Below are 20,732 nucleotides of genomic sequence, written 5' to 3' on the forward strand. Positions count from 1 at the left end.
TTTCATTGTCTTAGTGAAGAAATCCTCCCTGGTCCATATAAGATTGAATCGGTAGTTTATTAACACAATTGTAATAGATCACATGCAAGAAGCAAAAGCAATATTTCATCTTAATGAGACTAAACATGTGATGAATGAAGGTTCAAACCATTCAAACAAATGTACTAGTGCACATTTCATGCCCTCCTGTTGGACCGTTTGCGCTACAACTGGTTTTTATCCCAAATGGCACCCTATTCCGTACACAGTGCACTATGGGTCCTGGTCAAAAGTGGTGCACTATATAGGAAATAGGGTGCCATTTGGGACGTATCCTGTTTTCGACTGTTCCAGCAGCAGAGCTCTGGTGGGAGGCGGGTGGTGTGAGTTTCCATGCCGACCCAGAGGATCAGTTCATTCATTAGTAATTAGTAATTGCCTAGTATTATGGCTCCTTGTATTGGCATATTTGGGGTTTGTTGTGCTCAGCGGGAGCCATATCCAAGGTGGTTTTGACTGTGTGAATATGATCTATTTGGCGGCTCCCTGCTTCTACTGCTCCCCCCAAGGCCCCTGAGTCTCTAGAAGGGATTTAGTCCAGGGAGTCTTAAGCTAGAGCGCTCCTCCTCTTTCTCCTCATACTCTCTGACCTTCATTTCTCCTCCACCCTCTCTTTCTCCTCATACTCTCTGACCTTCATTTCTCCTCCACCCTCTCTTTCTCCTCATACTCTCTGACCTTCATTTCTCCTCCACCCTCTCTTTCTCCTCATACTGTCTGACCTTCATTTCTCCTCCAACCTCTCTTTCTCCTCATTCTCCCTCCTTTTCCCTTCCTCCCTCTTCTTCCATCTCCCTTCGCTCCCTGCCCTCTCCCTCTCCTCCGCTTTCAGCTCTTCTCCACCATGTTCTCTTCTCCCCTCTTCTCCTACTACCTATACTTCTTCCCTTCTCTTTGCTCTCCTCCTCCTTTTCCTCCTCCCTCTCTCCAACCAAACAGCCGATTTCCCGTAATAATTCTACCGCTACAAAACACCAAGTCCCTTATTCCCTAAGTTGTTAACAACAGGAGCTATTAACGTGACTCAGTCTTATGTTCCACGCTCTTTCCTTCTCTCTATTCCTTCCCTTCTTCATCCCTTCTTTTAAACGAGAGGATTTGAGGGGTACTGGCAGATTGTTTGAGTGTGAGTGTGGAGTCTTTTTCCCCATTTGTCCTTGTCTCCAGTGAAGATTCAGATTTTAAGTGATGAGATGCTGGAAGGGAGATAGTGACTTTGTGGTAGCCTTCAGACTGTTGTTGATTTTTCAATGGTTTTTCCATTTTAATGTATATGCCATTGTAATTTATCCCCCCCAAAAATCTGAGAGACATAGCTGAAACCATACTTAGAACTGGAAATACATTTTGCCTTGTGGTTCATGTAATGTAAAGTGGATTGAAGACAACTCAGTGTTAAGCCTGTTTCTTTCCACCTTCTCAGCTAAGGATCCTGAAATGTAAACACTGTAGCTCAAGCGGGGAGTTTGGATTTGTAGTGAGTGTCGGTTTACGTTTGCTCTGAGTTCTCTCTATACGCTTAGAGGTTCCGAGTTTGTTGTTGAGGTGGGATGAGAGGGAGGGAGGGAGAGAGGGGGGGAAGAGAGAGGGAGAATGGAAGAAGAAACAAAAAGGGATACGGTTTGTGAGAGGGAGATAGAGAACAATAGAGGTACCAATTAGAGGATATATGATGGAGAGAAAGATGGAGAGCTCAGGAAAAGGTAACAGAAAGAAAGGAAGACAAAAAAGAGAGGGAGAATAAAAGAGATGTTCCGGTCATGCATCACAGCAGAGTTGAACAAACTTCCTCAGCAACGCTTTTTTTTCCCGAATGCCCTCTTTCGCTTGTGTCCCAAATGGCACCCTTTTCCCTGTATAGCGCACTGCTGGTCAAAAGTAGAGCACTACATAGGGAATAGGGGGCCACTTGGTACTCAGCTTCCCTCTTCGAGCTTCATAGGGGAAGCCTACAGTAGGCCGACTGTTGTAAAAGACAGCCTCGGGCGTCCCCGCATTCCTTGAGCATGAAAAAACGTCAGCTGACTGCTACCAACGTAGTGCTTGGCCAGACTCTGCCATTGTAGTCTGCTTCTAATATCCTGTTTCTCTTAATTCATCAACCACACTCCCACACACGTGTGTGTGCAGACACGGAGACAAACACACAAATCTGGACACACAGACTCAAAAGCATGCACATGCAAGCACACAGACATTCACTCTGACCATGTGTGAACACTCTTGATTAATTCATTCCAATTTGTTTTATTTTATCCCGTCTATTTTCAATGTGTGTTTGTGTCTTGTGGGCTTTTAAACACTGCTCCAGTGAGATTGCTGATACACAGCTACATGGTATCTATCTATCTAGCCTTTATACAGCATGGTGGGTTCACACTAAGCATTACCTTGTTGCTAACTTGTAGCTACTCCACCTAACCTCAGCCCAGCCTGAACTGAGCAGCTAGCCCCAGAGAATCTTACCTCCAAAGCAGCAGCCCTATACTGCTGATTCAAGACATTTACCCCCATTGAGTTGCTGGTTCTGGTAGCTTCCATCTTTTTTAACACAGCGTATCTTCATGGAAAGAGGGGATACATTCTATATCTAGCTCTGTGTTCTCCATGCTATAATGAAGACAGATGTGGAGGTTGATGCTCATATGAGGACTGTACCGGACTAGTACCGATGTGGAGCCGACAGCCACCGAAGCATCATCCAGGTTGGTGCTACACCTTCGGGAGTTGATGATCCAGCCTACCTATGGAGGAGGTGGACACGGCGAAGGTGCCTGATGAAGAACTCGTGCCTGTCTATTCGACTGACGCTTCTCCGTCCCTGTACCATCAGCATTCCCTCCACTAGCATATGGTTTCTGAACTGCCTCAACTCTCTGGCCTGTCTGCTGTGGGAGCCCATCGCCTAAGTCAAGGCCTGCTACGACTAAAACCCTAAATGTGTCATTGTTTTGTTTTAAGAGTCTCTTTGTTTTATTATTCTTACTAGTCTGTATGTCTGGACGGCTGTACTGGATGAGATCTGGGAGGATGTTCTGTGGGGCATTGCCTCATGGCAGCGTACCAAATGGTGCCCTGTTCTCTCTTTATAGAGCACTACCTTGGACTAGAGTCCTATGGGTACCCTATATGGGCCTGATCAAAAGTAGTGCACCATACTGTGTAGGGAATAGGGTGCCATTCGGGACACTGTCATGGTACCACTTCTAGGGCAGCCAGGTGAATGAAGTGTGGCACGGTGTGTGTGTGTGTGTGTGTGTGTGTGTGTGTGTGTGTGTGTGTGTGTGTGTGTGTGTGTGTGTGTGTGTGTGTGTGTGTGTGTGTGTGTGTGTGTGTGTGTGTGTGTGTGTGTGTACTTTGTGTGTGTGTACTTTGTGTGTGTGTACTTTGTGTTGTACTGTATGGATCGTCCATCCACTGTGCATGTGAATTTAAGTGGGCTGTGTCTGGCTGTGTTTGCAGCCACACTGTGATGCTGATTTTTTCTTATATGATAAGTTTTTCTTATTTGTATTTTCTTCCCTCCTCCAGTTGTGTCCTATCTACCCTCTTACATGCAGTATATATGTAGCTACTATGTGCATTATTATACGGGTACCAATTCTCCCCTGTTGTGCGTGTGTGTGTCCCTCTAGCTGTGTCCATTACTCGTGTGAGGCCATCGACTGCCAGGATCCGCTAATCCGCAATGCAGAGCTCAAGTGCAGCAGTCTGGGCTTCTTCAACGGAGCTCGCTGCACCATCACCTGCAACTCTGGCTACGTCCTGCAGGTCCACAGAGACGATGACATCATCAAGACCCAGGTATGCACACAGGCAGACACATGGACCCACATGGTCAGTAACACGCACACAAAATGAGACACAGATGCAAATGCACCTCAGAGCAGACATTTTCTCACACACACACACACACACACACACACACACACACACACACACACACATACATACATACATACACACACACATACATACATACATACATACATACATACATACATACATACATACATACATATATATATGTTCACACACAAGCATGTACAGATACACATACGCTCACACACATGCACACTGACACACACAGATAGACAAACACACGTGCACGTTCACGTGTAAGCAAACACACACACACACACACACACACACACACACACACACACACACACACACACACACACACACACACACACACACACACACACACACACACACACACACAATATCTATGTTTAGTCTTTCTGCGCTGCACCATCACCTGCAACAATAGCTATGTATTTCTGCTTCACTGGGACGATGACATCACCAGGTACTCTCTGCTCACTGCGCCCCCCTCCCTTCTTTCCTCCCCCCTCCCTTCTTTCCTCCCTCCTCCCCTTCTTGCCCTCCCTCCCACAGCTCCTCCCTCCCTCCCCACTCACACAGTGAAGTCATCCTCACAGAGTGTTGTATGTGTCTGTATGTTAATGGGAATGTTTGTGGTGTTTGCTGAGATGAAATACAATGCAACAAATCTGAATGTGTACTAAAATCCGTACTTTGCATTACGACACTGTGCAGAGGACCAAATGAAATCCCTGTAAGACACGTATGTGTGAGCATCTCTCACGCTACTGGAGCAAGAGCTTTCAGGTTACCAAGATGTCTCAGCATCAACCCCCACACACCAGACACTCAACAGATGGGGAGCACAGACATTGACACACAAACACTGAAAACAGAAGCAGGCAAGCACAAACCACCCTAAACAAACAAAGATGTTAGTTCACAGCCATGCAGTAAACCCGTTCACTCCCACAGAGGGCTCGTAAAGACAACAGCACCAGAGCTTTATCCCCCTCCCAGGCTCTGTTAACAGACCTGCAAGCTAATCAATTAATGCTCCCTAAAACACACACACACACAGAGAGAGAGACAAAGAGCGAGCCGAGGAGAGAGAGAGGAAGAGACAAGGGGGGCAGAGGGAGAGAGAAAGGCAGAGAGGGAGAGAAAGAGAGCGGGATTGTTTATATGTGAGAGAGAGAAAGAGGTAGAGAGAACACAAGAAAGAGTGAGAGAACACAAGACAGGGAAAGAGAAAGAGAGAGAGAGAGAAATTAAATTAGTGAGGTGGAGTGACCCATATAGAAGGAGTGAATGAATGATGTTTTGTTTTGGGTCTGGATTCCAGCGTCAGTACCGGGGCCCTCCCTCCTGTTTGCTCTGGCTATTAACATAATGGAGCACCACCTCAACTGGTTTTATGTTGGTGAGGATGAACATGTGGAAGTGGTTATGTGGGGGATCTGACTGGAGCAGGGGGCAGAGGGAGCATACTGTACACACACACACACACACACACACACACACACCTACAAACACACACACACACACACACACACACACACACACACACACACACACACATATATAAGCACATTCACACGCGCACACACACACACACACACACACACACACACACACACACACACACACACACACACACACACACACACACACACACACACACACACACACACACACACACACACACTTGTTCTTTGTGTATGCATAGTCAGACTTATACTCTACATACACAACTCAGGAGCATCATGTCCATATGGCTAGGTGTTTGTGTGTTTCATGTATGCCGGTTCTCTATTCACGAGCATGTCAGCACTACGCCCATATACGTATGCACCAACACACGAATGGTACGGGTCACTTCAGTTGAAAAGCATTTTGGTGTATGTAAACAAACAATTAGTGTGGCCCATTTGGGATGCAAGCTGTTCAGGTCTATTACACGATGAAATATGTTACTACCAGCTGTGAGAAATTCGCTTCATTACCATCTGACCATCAGACTTAACGGCATTACGTTTAATTGACAGGGCATGATGTTGATTAATGTGTCAATGGTAACTCGCTTAGGGATGAAGGATTGAAGGATCTACTTGAGAGAGAAAGAGGGAGGAGAGAGGGTGTGTAAACTACATGAGAAATCTCTATTTGAAGGCTCTTGCAGCAGGAGCAATTATTCAGGACTGTGGAGGGAGGGAGGGAGGGAGGGAGGGAGGGAGGGAGGGAGGGAGGGAGGGAGGGAGGGAGGGAGGGAGGGAGGGAGGGAGGGAGGGAGGGGGAAAAAGAAAGAAAGAAAGAGCAAAAGACAACTTCAACTCACCTCAGATGCCCCTTCCCTTGTCGTAACTTGGGGACAATACAACGACATCCTCTCATTTTTCTTCCTTCTTTTCATCCCCCCTGTCTTCTCCTCCTCTCCCTGGTCCCTGTGCTCTAGAGGTTAAAAAGTGCAGTGTGAAGCACAATCCTATCTCCTTTCATTAGCCGATTACATTCTTGCTTCACCGGTGTCAAAGTGGTTACGGGAACTCCGCCTCTCAGATGATGCTATCTCCAAAACAATATGTTCCCCCCACGCCTATTTGTGTTTTTATAATGCAATCCGTTTGTGTCCCAGATGTCTCCGCAGATAACCTGTGTGTGGAGAGGGGGTGGGGGGGTTGTGTGTGTGCAGGGTTGGGTAGGTTACTTTCTAAATGTAATCCGTTACAGTATTATTTGTATTCATCTTTATTTATTTGTATTTATTTATTTGCACACAAGAAAATACAAAACAATATGATGAATGTTTAAAATGTAAACAAAAATAACAGGAGAGTTAAGGCCCCGTGTGGCTCAGTTGGTAGAACATGGTGCTTAAAATGCCAGGGTTGTCGGTTCAATTCCCACGGGGACCAGTACAAAAAGAAAAGTATGAAATTGTATTCATGCGCTACTGCATGTTGCTCTGGATAAGAGCATCTGCTAAATGAATAAATATCCATGTAAACCCAGGTAGGCTTGTAGGCACCTCCCACTTTCAATGTTGATAAACCAAAACCATCCAAAAAAACATAAGATTTTTAAGAGAGATAAACAAATGATTGGGGATTTACACAAAGATGAAGGAAAACATGGTGAATTAGAGGGTAAAGAAGAAAAAAAGAAAACTCTAGTAAAATGCATAATCGAAATAAAAGGCTGATCGGCAGAGAAGTTATTGGGGTGAGGAGTTAAGTGGAAAGTCCCTTAAAGGCCCATTGCTTTATATCATATTGTACAACAGCTGATGAAATGAACACGATAAAATTGTGTGTGTTGTGTGTGTGTGTGTGTGTGTGTGTGTGTGTGTGTGTGTGTGTGTGTGTGTGTGTGTGTGTGTGTGTTAGAATTATGGCCAGGAGTGTTTCCTGTCCAGGTCACATGGTCAAGGAAAAAACTCCTGGCCTGACGGCAAGAGGAACAAGAAAAACGACCACACTTTCAACTCTGTACTTGAAAGAGCCCATTTCTTCCAGGTGGTATACAATAGTATGTCTGATACTACTGGGATGTTTTGGAGGGAAACTCCAGTTACTGCTTGGAGTGGCTACAATAGTCCTGTCAGAGATGCCAGCAGTACGGCTAGTTCTGTATGAGCCTAACTGCATTCTTGGTAGATAGTGTTATACTATATGTAGGGTCAGCCTGGGTAAGGTGAGGTAGGGTGAGAAGAAAGGGGATGGGACTGTGTGTCTGTCTGTCTGGCTTGAATTAGGCCTAGTAGCCAGGGGTTGTTAAACCAACTCTGGAGGAGAGAGAGGCAGCTGTAAAGATTTTAAAGAAGGAAACTCCAAACACACAAACTGTATACACACTTGAGCATACACTGTCGTAAACACACACACACACACTTGAGAGCACACACACAGACACATACAGAAACACACTTGGATGTGCCAACACCAGCCATTAGTCATAGTATTATTGTGTAGAGGCTTTTGTCAGAATGTTCCAATATTCATTGATTGATTATTCGAATTCCAACTTGTTCTGCACTCTGTCATATGTGATGCATATGTTATTTTTACAAATGTGAAAATAACTGATTTATATCAACGAAACATGATACTTTCTTGGTGTATCATATAATAGAATCAAGATGTAAGATGGAAACATATGCGAGGGGAAAAATATGAAACAACAGATCCATAACTTTAACACAGCCCAGCTTGTGAGCTTTAAACCTTGGTCACACTAAAAATAACCATGTATACAGTGCCTTCGGAAAATATTCAGACCCCTTGACTTTTTCTACATTTGTTACATTACAGCCTTATTCTAAAATGGATTAAATAAAACAATTTCCTCAGCAATCTTTACACAATACCCCATAACGACAAAGCAAAAACGGTTTATTTTTTATATTTTTGGCAATGTATTAAAAACAAAAACAGAAATATCTTTACAGTATTCAGACCCTTTGCTATGAGACTCGAAATTGAGCTCAGGTGCATCCTGTTTTCATTGATCATCCTTGTGATGTTTCTACAACTTGACTGGACTCCACCTGAGGTAAATTCAATTTATTGGACATGATTTGGAAAGGCACACACCTGTCTATATAAGGTCACACAGTTGACAGTGCATGTCAGAACAAAAACCAAGCCATGAGGTTGAAGGAATTGTCTGTACAGCTCTGAGACAGGATTGTGTTGAGACACAGATCTGGGGAAGGGTACCAAAACATTTTCTACAGCATTGAAGGTCCCCAAGAACACAGTGGCCTCCATCATTCTTAAATGGAAGAAGTTTGGAACCACCAAGACTCTTCCTAGAGCTGGCCGACGGGAAAACTGAGCAGACAGGGGAGAAGGGCCTTGGTCAGGGAGGTGTCCAAGAACCCGATGGTCACTCTGACTGAGTTCTGGAGTTCCTCTGTGGAGATGGGAGAACCTTCCAGAAGGACAACCATCTCTGCAGCACTCCACCAATTAGGCCTTTATGGTAGAGTGGCCAGACGGAAGCAACTTCTCAGTAAAAGGCACATGATAGCCTGTTATGAGTTTGCCAAAAAGGTACCTAAAGACTCTCAGACCATAAGAAACAAGATTCTCTGGTCTGATGAAACCAAGATTGAACTCTTTGGCCTGAATGCCAAGCGTCACATCTGGAGGAAACCTTGCACCATCCCTACTGTGAAGCATGGTGGTGGTAGCATCATGCTGAGGAGATGTTTTTCAGTGGCAGGGACTGGGAGACTTGTCAGGATCGAGGCAAAGATGAACGGAGCAAAGTACAGAGAGATCCTAGATGAAAACCTGCTCCAGAGCGTTTAGGACCTCAGACTGGGGCGAAGGTTCACCTTCCAACAGGACAACAAACCTAAGCACACAGCCAAGACAACACAGGAGTGGCTTTGGGACAAGTCTCTGAATGTCCTTGAGTTGCCCAGCCAGAGCCCAGACTTGAACCCGATCGAACATCTCTGAAAATAGCTGTGCAGCAATGCACCCCATCGATGCTGACAGAGCTTGAGGGGATCTACAGAGAAGAATGGGAGAAACTCCCCAAATACAGGTGTGCCAAGCTTGTAGCATCATACCCACGAAGACTCAAGGCTGTAATCGCTGGTGCTTCAACAAAGTACTGAGTAAAGGGTCTGAAAAGTGTGGTATTTCAGTCAGTGGAGGCTGGTGACTTGAACAATTTAGGAGAATGGGAGACCCACGGTATAGGCGCGGAACGCACAGAGACGAAAAAGTGTATTTCAAAAAATCGTCAAAAACGATTTATTTTAACCTAAAGCATTTAATAAAGACATTTAAAGTACAATATTATGGGGAATAGGAATGAGAGGGCCACTTACACAGTGTTGGGAAGGGATCACAGGAAGGGATCACAAGTCATTGATGTGTAATAATGTGAATGTTTTTGTGTATGTGATTGACTCTACATACAGTAATGAGAGAAAATTGCTAGGGTTACTCACAGTGCTTGGAGGGGAAATATTCAATGTGCCAGTTGATGAGACGTGGCTTCACGCAAACAAGCTATACTTTTGATTCAAGTTAGTATTGAACGCCCTCACCTTTTCATCCGTCTTCATGAAACTGATCTCAGGCAGAGGTCGACCCTCGCTTTTAATTCGCACCTTTTCTGTGTACCCCAGAGAATGAAAGGGGTTCTTCAACAAAAAGTCCACAACATTTTTGGCAGCGTTGGCCATTCTACCATTCTGGCGGAGAAAACTGCATACTCGTGCTGGTAGCTAGCTAGCTACTGAAGTTAGCAAAGCAAATTTAAATAAATTGCACTAAATGAACATACAAATAAAGTTCTAAAACCAAGAAAACTATTTATAATATACCTCCTCCATCTCCTGTAATTTGAAAAAAATAATTTGAATTGAATAATTTAAAAAAAATGCTCAACTCTCCCTCTAAACTTATAATCTCTATCCAACAATGTCATCAAGCCTCTCAACACATAAAACCCCCATAATGCTCTGTGGCACAATCCCAAAACAACTCACTAGGTTTGTTCTCTGATCCTAATTCTATGATTGGATAGAAAACATGTCAGTTCATAGTGCAAAAGCTTTGATTGGTTGCAGGGCGTCCTCAGGAAGTGGTCATAATTACCATATATGTCTATGGAAGGGGGTGAGGACAACGAGCTTCCTAGGTTTTGTATTGAAGTCAATGTAGCCAGAGGAGGACGGAAGCTAGCTGTCCTCCGGCTACACCATGGTTTGATTTGATTTGATATGGATCTCTTTTAGTCCCCATTTGGACTAATCTTTCAAGAGTCCTTAAACATTAAAATACAATTTATAATAGGAACACATTTTCACATATAACACACTATTACAAACATACATAATATACTAACATAATGACCCAATAAATACTATATAAAAAATATTGATTCTTCATCTACTATAGTCCAACAACATTTCTATGTATTATATTTAAATGGTTTTAAAATAATGTTTAAATTAATATATTGAAAGGTTTCTGGTTTGCTCAGTTAATTTATTCTATTTCTTTATTGCTCTAAATCGAAATGTTCTTTTGCCTAATTCTCTTTTCTGTCTGGATAACGCATAGATGGTGGACAATCTATTCCTAGTATTTACGGAATGTCTGTCTCTTACCAACTGAATACCGTTGTGAATAGAACTTGGCCGTTTTAAATGATGTATATTATGAAATAAAATAAGCATGTGTCACGGTTGTCGTCGGTAATGGAGGACCAAAACGCAGCAGGTATGTGTAAGCTCATCTTGACGTTTATTAATTTCCCAAAATGAACACCAAAATAACAAAACAAGTGAGCGAACGATATACAGACAGTCTGACAGGGCACAAGGCTAAACACAGAACAATCTCCCACAATTAAACAAACAAACACACCCAACTAATATAGGACTTCCAATCAAAGGCAACACCACACAGCTGCCTTCAATTGGAAGTCCACCCCAATTAACCAAACATAGACATACAACTAACTAGATAAACATAGAAATACGTAAACAAAGATCATAACCCAAAAACCCGGAAATACTAAATCAAACACCCTTTTACCAAAACACCACCCCGAACCACATAAAACAAATACCCTCTGCCACGTCCTGACCAAACTACAATAACAATTAACCCTTATACTGGCCAGGACGTGACAGCATGTTTTTTCAATTATCTTGTCGATTGATGACCACCCAAGAATATTGCGCATGACTGCAACAGAAGAACCATATCTCCACCTTAAAACAATCCTTGCTGCTTTGTTTTGTATAATCTGCAGCCTCCTAACTTCACTTGATGGTGCTACCCCAGAGAGTGCTGTTGAGGCTACTGTAGACCATTGCAAAACAGTGTATTTTAATCAAATATTTGGTGACATATGAATATATTTAGTATAGTTTTATCAATAAAGGATAACCTTTTTAATGTTTCACTATTTTTATTTTTATGAAATTTCACTGAGGAGGATGGTCCTCCCCTTCCTCCTCTGAGGAGCCTCCACTGATTTCAGTTGTTGTTTTTTTATAAATTAACAAACATTTATAAAAAACAGTTTTTGCTTTGTCATTATGGGGTATTGTGTGTAGATTTATGAGGGAAAAAACAATTTAATGAATTTTAGAATATAGCTATAACGTAACAAAATGTGGAAAAAGTCAAGGGGTCTGAATACTTTCCGAAGGCACTGTATATGTAATCTGGACCAGTCTGAAATCTGGACACGGTTTTATTTACCTAAATACCAGGTTGGAAAAACCATTTCTTCTTTCTGTTTAACATTTTTACTGGAAAAGACAGCATCACAAACACATTTGACACACAGACGACCCTGATATTCCCTTTTCACTTTCGTCTCTTGAGATACAACATGACCTTTTGGTCATCAAAGATGGAATGGCTTTGAGAGGAACGGTATGGTACCTACTGTGTCTGCGTGTGTCTGCATGTGTCTGCGCGCTTGCGCTGGTGCGTCTCCATGTGTGTACCTATATATGTCCAGATGCAGTCTGTCCAGCGGCTCTTTTGAATATCACTGTTCGCTGAAGCGAAAGGTGCCAACATTCCTCCCAGCTGGTTTTCTGACCACACAATGCTGTGATGGGATCAAAACAAACCGTGAATACATCCTCCCTATGTGGAGTTGGAAGAAAATGTGTCCGGGATAATCCCCAGTGTACTAGTTCTGGTGAAAAGTGTCACCCTCCCTCATTCTAAATGTGTTTTGCATTAGGATGATACGACCGTTGATGGATATCATGACCTGAAATGGTTTTTCATCAGCAGTTACCTGAGCCGCTGACAAAGCCCAGTCAGTTAAGTGCGTGACATTTAAGAACTGCTTGGCTCTGTCCTGTTACAACGGCTTGTTGAGCAAGCGCTAAATTGACGGACAAATTTGTGTGTCGTCGCTCTCTCTGTGTGAGTGTGCGGTATGTACCATACTGGGTGGGGGTGTGTATGTGTCTGTGTGTGTTTGCATGTGTTTCTGCGTGTGTGTGTGCTGCTTGCATCCATGTGTGTTGTCCCAATTTTCATTTTTTTTCTAACGTCTCCCCTCACTCCAGTCGGACTCAACAGTGACCATCACCTGTGCAGATGGAAAGTGGAATAAGCAGGTGTCGTGTGAGCCAGTAGACTGTGGCCTACCAGACAAGTACCACGTCCACCCAGCCCACTTTAACTTCCCTGAGGGAACTACTTACGGCAAGAGGAGTACCTTCCAGTGCAGGGAGCCTGCCCAGCTCGTAGGTGAGATACACTGTCTCACACACACACACTGTCTCACACACACACACTGTCTCACACACACACACTGTCTCACTCACACACACTGTCTCACACACACACACTGTCTCACACACACACACACTGTCTCACACACACACACTGACACACACACACACACACACACACACACACACACACACACACACACACACACACACACACACACACACACACACACACACACACACACACACACACACTGTCTCAACACACACACTCTGTCTCACACACACACACTGTCGCAACATACACACACAGGGTCAACACACACACACTGTCTCAAAACACACACACTTTCTCAATACACACACTGTCTCAACACACACACACACACACACACACACACACACACACACACACACACACACACACACACACACACACACACACACACACACTGTCTCAACACACACACACACTGTCTTAACACACACACACACACTGTCTCAACACACACACACACTGTCTCAACACACACACTTTCTCAACACATACACTGTCTCAACACACACACACTTTCTCAACACACACACTGTCTCAACACACACACACTTTCTCAACACACACACTGTCTCATGGCTAACCAGCTCTTTTTTTTTTACATCTCTTATACTGTATATTGTTCCCTGTGTTCAACTATTTGTCTTCCCCCCAGGTTCTAACAACACTCTGACGTGTCTGGAGGATGGTCTGTGGTCGTTCCCCGAGGCGCTGTGTGAGCTGCGCTGTCCGGCTTCGCCCCATGTGCCCAACGCCATGCTGCAGACCAAGCGCTGCAACGACACAGGCCTCAAAGTGGGCTCCCTCTGCAAGTACAAGTGCAAGCCGGGCTACCACGTCACCAACAAGCCCAAAAGGTATCTGAGCAACCACATGGCTTACATTTGGGGTCAATACCATTTAAGTTCAGTTCAAATGACTGGGTTTGAAATGGAATTGATCCAAATGATCCTGTCCAACTCTTGATCTTCGCCTTTCCCACCCTTTCGACATAGAGCATGTCTCTAGTCTTTGTCCTCTCAATTCAGTTCCACTCAACTCAAACCAACATGTTTTGTCTTGGTCTTGGTCTGTGTTCGTCAGGCGAGCATTTAAGCGTCAGTGCACGGAGGACGGCAGCTGGCTGGAGGGGGCGTGCGAACCGGTGACCTGTGACCCTCCGCCCGCCATCTTCCACGGCATGTACCAGTGCACCGACGGCTTCCGCTTCGACAGCACCTGCTGGATCAACTGCCCCAGAGCCAACCACACGGTGAGACCGCTGCACACCGCTCCATGCAAGCAGGTCTGTCTCTCTCTACTCCGCCGCTCAACTGTCTGTCTGTGTTTGTTGGGCTTTCTGTCAATGGGTCTGGCCTTTTATCTGTCCGTCTATCTGTCTATCTGTCTGTCTTTGGGTCTATTTGACTTTCTGTGTTTTGGGCTCACTGTCTGGCTATGGGTCTGTCTGTTTGTCTGTCTATCTGTCTGTCTGTCTGTGGGGCTGTCTATCTGTCTGTGGGGCCGTGTGCTTTGTATGTCTGCGGAACTGTCTATCTGTCTGTCTGTCTGTCTGTGGAACTGTCTATCTGTGTGTGTTTATGTTTACGTGTGTCTCTGTCTGTCTATCTGTTATCTAGTTGGTTGGCTAGCTTGCTGCCTGTCAGTCTGTCTGTCTGTCCATTTGTCTGTCTGTCAGCTGTTCGCCTGTATCTGTTGTCTTTGTGAAGTGTGAGAGAATAATGTGTTAGACAAGGGGAGATATAATGCTCAAGATAATGCACAAATTTGGAAGCAGGTACAGTAAATATGCACATTTTTACACATGCACTTTCTCACAAACTCTGTCGCATACATGCTTTCCCACATATTCACAGTGTACATGACACTCACACAAAACACACAGACTTCCTTGCAATGCATTGCCCTTGACCCGAGGATCTCTCTGTGTGGTAGCCTTTGATGCAGTGATGTGTAGATTAGCATGTCCTGGTGTGTGTGGCTGTATTGTAATGAGAGGATCAGAGGGTGATAGGGTCTCCAGTGTTAGCATGTACAGTATGATTCATAGACAGAGGAGATTATCCCTCTCTCACGTTCTCTTTCTCTCAGCCCCCTTTCCCCTCTCGCCTACTGTCTCCCCTCTTCTCTCTCTCTCTCTCTCTCTCTCCCCTCCATCAGTCCCACTGAAGTAGCACAGCCAGTTATTAGAATGACATTGATTTTCAAAATAGTTGTGCCACAGACAGATAGAGCAATGTTATAGCCTCTCTAATCCTCCTTGACTACAGACTCCAATTATTATCATGTTTCATGGTAGTATGGGAGGTGGTTCTCAATATCCTCGGTGTGTGTGTGTGTGTGTGTGTGTGTGTGTGTGTGTGTGTGTGTGTGTGTGTGTGTGTGTGTGTGTGTGTGTGTGTGTGTGTGTGTGTGTGTGTGTGTGCGTGCGTGCGTGCGTGCGTGCGTGCGTGCGTGCGTGCGTGCGTGCGTGCGTGCGTGCGTGTCTGTGTGTGCGTGTGTCCGAAGCAGGGGCCCAGCACCAATGTGATCCGTTGTAGGAAGGACGGCAACTGGACTGGTTCCTTCAAGCTCTGTCCTCAGAGCAAGGGACAGTGCTCTCTACCTCAAAACCTTAACCCCAGCATACGAGTCAGCTGCAAGAAGGGACATGGAATAGGTCTGTATATGCACTATGTGTGTGACATAGTAGAAACCATATATTATCCACTATGTTTGTCAGAATATAGAGCATCACTAGGGACCAGAGTAATTCCTGGTCTTAAGGTTAAGTTACATTTCGGGACCTTGACATAGAAAATATGGGACGACAGTTAGCCTAGCGGTTAGAGCGTTGGGCCAGTAACCGAAAGGTCACTAGTTCGAAATTCCTGAGCTGGTGAAAAAACTGTCAATGTGCCCTTGAGCAAGGCTCTTAACACTAATTGCTCCAGGGTCACCTTTGATAATGGCTGACCCTGGCCATGACCCCACTTTTCAAGGGTGTCTCTGGTGGAGTAGGGATATGCAAAAAACACATTTCCATTTCACACATGCATATAATACACACTTGTACGTGTGTGAAACAGGACAAATAAACTCAGCAAAAAAAGAAATGTCCTCTCACTGTCAACTGTGTTTATTTTCAGCAAACTTAACATGTGTAAATATTTGTATGAACATAAAAAGGTTCAACAACTGAGACATGAACTGAACAAGTTCCACAGACATGTGACTAACAGAAATTGAATAATGTGTCCCTGCACAAAAGGGGGGGTCAAAATCAAAAGTAACAGTCAGTATCTGGTGTGGCCAACAGCTGCATTAGGTACTGCAGTGCATCTCCTCCTCATGGACTGCACCATATTTGCCAGTTCTTGCTGTGAGATGTTACCCGACTCTTCCACCAAGGTACCTGCAAGTTCCCAGACATTTCTGGGGGGAATGGCCCTAGCCCTCATCCTCCGATCCAACAGGTCCCAGAAGTGCTCAATGGGATTGAGATTCGTGCTCTGCGCTGGCCATGGCAGAACACTGACAATCCTGTCTTGCAGGAAATCACACACAGAACAAGCAGTATGGCTGGTAGCATTGTCATGCTGGAGGGTCATGTCAGGATGAGCCTGCAGGAAGGGTACCACATGAGGGAGGAGGATGTCTTCCCTGTAATGCACAGCGTTGAGATTGCCTGCAATGACAACAAGCTCAGTCCGATGATGCTGTGACACACCGCCCCAGACCATGACGGACCCTCCACCTCCAAATCGATCCCGCTCCAGAGTACAGGCCTCGGTGTGACGCTCATTCCTTCAACGATAAACGCGAATCCAACCATCACCCCTGGCGAGACAAAACCATGACTCGTCAGTGAAGAGCACTTTTTTCCAGTCCAGTCTGGTCCAGCGGCGGTGGGTTTGTGCCCATAGGCGACGTTGTTGCCGGTGATGTCTGGTGAGGACCTGCCTTACAACAGGCCAACAAGCCTTCAGTTCAGCCTGTCTCAGCCTGAGCAATGATGGAGAGATTGTGCGTTCCTGGTGTAACTCGGGCAGTTGTTGTTGCCATCCTGTACCTGTCCCGCAGGTGTGATGTTCGGATGTACCGATCTTGTGCAGGTGTTGTTACACATGGTCTGCCACTGCGAGGACGATCAGCTGTCCGTCCTGTCTCCCTGTAGCGCTGTCTTTGGCGTCTCACAGTACGGACATTGCAATTTATTGCCCTTGCCACATCTGCAGTTCTCATGCCTCCTTGCAGCATGCCTAAGGCACATTTACGCAGATGAGCAGGGACGCTGGGCATCTTTCTTTTGGTGTTTTTCAGAGTCAGTAGAAAGGCCTCTTTAGTGTCCTACGTTTTCAAAACTGTGACCTTAATTGTCTACCGTCTGTAATCTGTCAGTCTCTTAACGACCGTTCCACAGGTGCATGATCATTAATTGTTTATAGTTCACTGAACAAGCATGGGAAACAGTGTTTAAACCCTTTACAATGAAGATCTGTGAAGTTATTTGGATTTTTACGAATTCTCTTTGAAAGACAGGGTCCTGAAAAGGGGCCGTTTCTTTTTTTGCTGAGTTTATAATAACCACCCACCAAGTTGTTGTTATTATTATTATTATTATTATTATTATTATCAAATAGATCACCCAGTGGATATTAATTGAACTGTTGTTTTCTAAATAGAATAAAACCTGATTTGATGTGTGAACAGTTTGTGCAAACACTGATGATATCGTTGGGTTTGTTTTGTAACACACACACAGGTGAGGAGTGTGAGCTGACGTGCAGGGACAATAACAGCGATGTGGTGATCCTGCTTAGCAACATGACCGCAGACAGCGTGCGCAAGGAGCACTGGAGAAACCCACCCAAAGTCAAGGTGTGTGTGTGTGTCTGTCACAAGTCTCACAGACATACTTCACGAAGCACTGCTGCTCATGATCCTTCCTATTAGGAATTTGACACTGTGTGTCTATATCCTGGTAATATTATGAATTACAGGAGGACCGAGCCATTCCCACCTACTGTCTCTCTGTGGCCAAATCATCTTGGGTGGCTAGACAACAGAAAACACATCATAATGATAGGAACAGACAAAGACAGACAGACAAAGACAGTATGGGACAACAATATAAGAGGAACCCTCTGCGAGAGTTCACTCAAAGAAAACAAGTTGCAGTGGACTCTGGGACATGAAGTGTTGTACTGCCGAGCTCGGTGTAGTCCAATACCACCACCACCACCCGCTACAGTATACCCAACTTACATTCAGTTAACCTTCTATTACCAGGCATATCCCAACACAATTAACCAATGCGGCTTGGAACAACACAGTCAGATCCCAGCCAGTCATCTCTGAACTCATGTGAACCCGCAGCCAGCGACAGGGCCAAGACGTAAAAGTTCAAAAGCGCCGTGTCGTCAGTAATCACTATAATTTTTGAAACGACTCCATTACAAGTCTTAATAGCCTGGTTTGATTTAGATATACCTGACAGGGCTATTGTATTGAGTCTGCACTGATTGCCTAAATTGGCAGCTACGATTGCAAAAAAAGGGCGGGGGGTCAGTTTACAGAAGCGTACTGTAAGCGTTGTGTAAGCGTTGTCCCCCCTGTGCGCGTAATTCACATGAAGAGTAATGAAATACATTACGATAAGAACCATAATGATGTTGTTGTCTCGAAATGTATTTGTCCGTGAATTCCACCGCTTCCTCGCTTCATTTTACTTGATTTAAGTCAATGGGACTTAATTATTCAATTTCAGTTAAAAGCTATTTTGAAGGTTTTTAGCTACAGTTGGATGGAGGCGGACCATAAATAGGGCCAGGGGCTACACTAGCCAATGAGGGCCTTGGGAGTTGGGATTGAGAGCGTTATGTTTTTCTAGTGGTGTTTTGTTTTCATTACAAGTCGCACTGAGTCAGCCATTTGTGGCGGTGCGGAGGAAATAAAATGATCTGTTTGTAATTGATTTGTGTAATTGATATGATTTATACGCTGATGTAATGTGAGTCTGGAGACGAGGCAAAAGGGGGAAAGGGAAACAGAATTGATGGAGCATAGAGAGGCTACACGAGGGTTGGATGAGGTGAAATCAATAGGCTGTTCCAGTGTGCTCAGCAGCGTATACTGCTGCTGCATGTCAATCAATGCATGTGAATTCCAATTCAACCTGTTCCACCTCTTTGGCTACCTGACAACAACAGGACACCCCCCTCACCTCTAGAATAAAAATATCTCAACTTTGTCAGTCTGGTTGTGTGCAGCGGACGACTACTCAGTCAGGTTTGCCCTCAGAACTGATGGCTCACACCACGGGACATCCAGTTTCTAAATTAAAGTGTCAACTCAACCTGAACACACTTCTGAAAGCCCTATCTGGAAATCCACCCTGGTATCTGCAATTGATTGAATCCTGGCCTATAAGGGTTTTCAAATGAGTGATGCGTAATATACCTCCTATCTCTAATCACATGTGATCCGTACCACCTACAATATCACAAAAACTCAATAGAAGACTGATTATGGGAAATATAGTTGCATAAGTAGAGAACCATCAAATATGACTGATGATTCACTAATAACCCATGATTAGATTACGTGGTAGTATTCTCATGTCATTTTACCTTCAAATCTTTATCGTGGAGCTACTCTTGATTCACTATTAAAAATGCAGCCATTTTCTTTAGAATACAGGCTGAAATCCACTTTGCATTTCCATATGTGCTGAGCCAGGGGGTTTAGTCTCTTCATCACTTATAGTGATGTATCACCCTTCCGACCCATTAGTTTGGGGGTTTGACCCACTTAGGCTACCATACTCCTCCTCTCTCTAACTTTCTGTAGCTCTCTTTCCTTGCATCAGCAGAAATTACACTGCTACATTTAGAATCAGTCATTTCTGTGTGAATAATATCTATGAGAGACATGACCTCACCATGAATCTATTTTGGTATGATATCAGTGCACGTGGGGCAGGTGCTTGGGCGAGGATCCCGTGCACGGGGGGGAGTGAGCCCACAGTTGTGGATTATTTTGATTTCCGGTCATGCCTAGCGGGTTGTTCGGTGACATCATCTTCTTGTCGAAAGTGGCAGCAAAAAGTTTTACAACTAAATCTCTCTAGCCCCCCCTCCCAGCTGCAACCCCCTTTTCAGATGTAGAGTACATGTACCAAAGTCTAGCCAATCTTACTATGGTCATCCTGCCTGGGGGGAGTCTATTTGACCACCTCCCACCCCACTTAAGTGAGCTCACCCACTTCACAGAAGCGTGCTGGGAAAGGAACGTGGTGCTACCCAGTATCCAACTGTCCTCAAATGCTCTGTTGTTCTTTCTCTCTGTCCGCCGATCCCTCTCTTTCTGCCCTCTCTCCCTTCCTCTTTTTTTCTGCCATTGATTTGCTGACGGCACTGAAATGAAAAATACCTTAGTTTGCAGCAGTGAAAAAGCGTGTCAATTCGTGTGTTATTGGGACATGGCAGGGCTGGGAAAAAAATGCTCCGGCGGAGGTCAGCCAGTCCCTTTGCTGTGGATGGCACTTTTGGTCCCAGTCTGCACCGGGTAGGTTTTACTGCATGTACTGGA

At 44.7% G+C, this 20,732-nt stretch overlaps 1 protein-coding gene across 4 annotated transcripts in view; it reads left to right on the plus strand.

The window, feature by feature from the left end:
- The window catches only part of LOC106563270 (pappalysin-1), a 124,782-nt gene that overhangs the window by 85,055 nt on the left and 18,995 nt on the right, over positions 1-20,732 (plus strand). Inside the window, exons 14-19 of one of the 4 annotated variants that reach the window (XM_014128709.2) lie at positions 3,675-3,843; positions 12,938-13,121; positions 13,816-14,017; positions 14,244-14,445; positions 15,669-15,819; positions 17,905-18,020. In XM_014128709.2, the coding sequence (XP_013984184.2) occupies positions 3,675-3,843; positions 12,938-13,121; positions 13,816-14,017; positions 14,244-14,445; positions 15,669-15,819; positions 17,905-18,020 (1,024 nt within the window). The remainder of the gene's footprint in view (positions 1-3,674; positions 3,844-12,937; positions 13,122-13,815; positions 14,018-14,243; positions 14,446-15,668; positions 15,820-17,904; positions 18,021-20,732) is intronic. The other 3 variants (XM_014128710.2, XM_014128711.2, XM_014128712.2) reach the window with 3 other exon arrangements.

This window comes from Salmo salar, chromosome ssa11 (genome assembly GCF_905237065.1).
Source record: "Salmo salar chromosome ssa11, Ssal_v3.1, whole genome shotgun sequence".
NCBI lineage: Eukaryota > Metazoa > Chordata > Actinopteri > Salmoniformes > Salmonidae > Salmo > Salmo salar.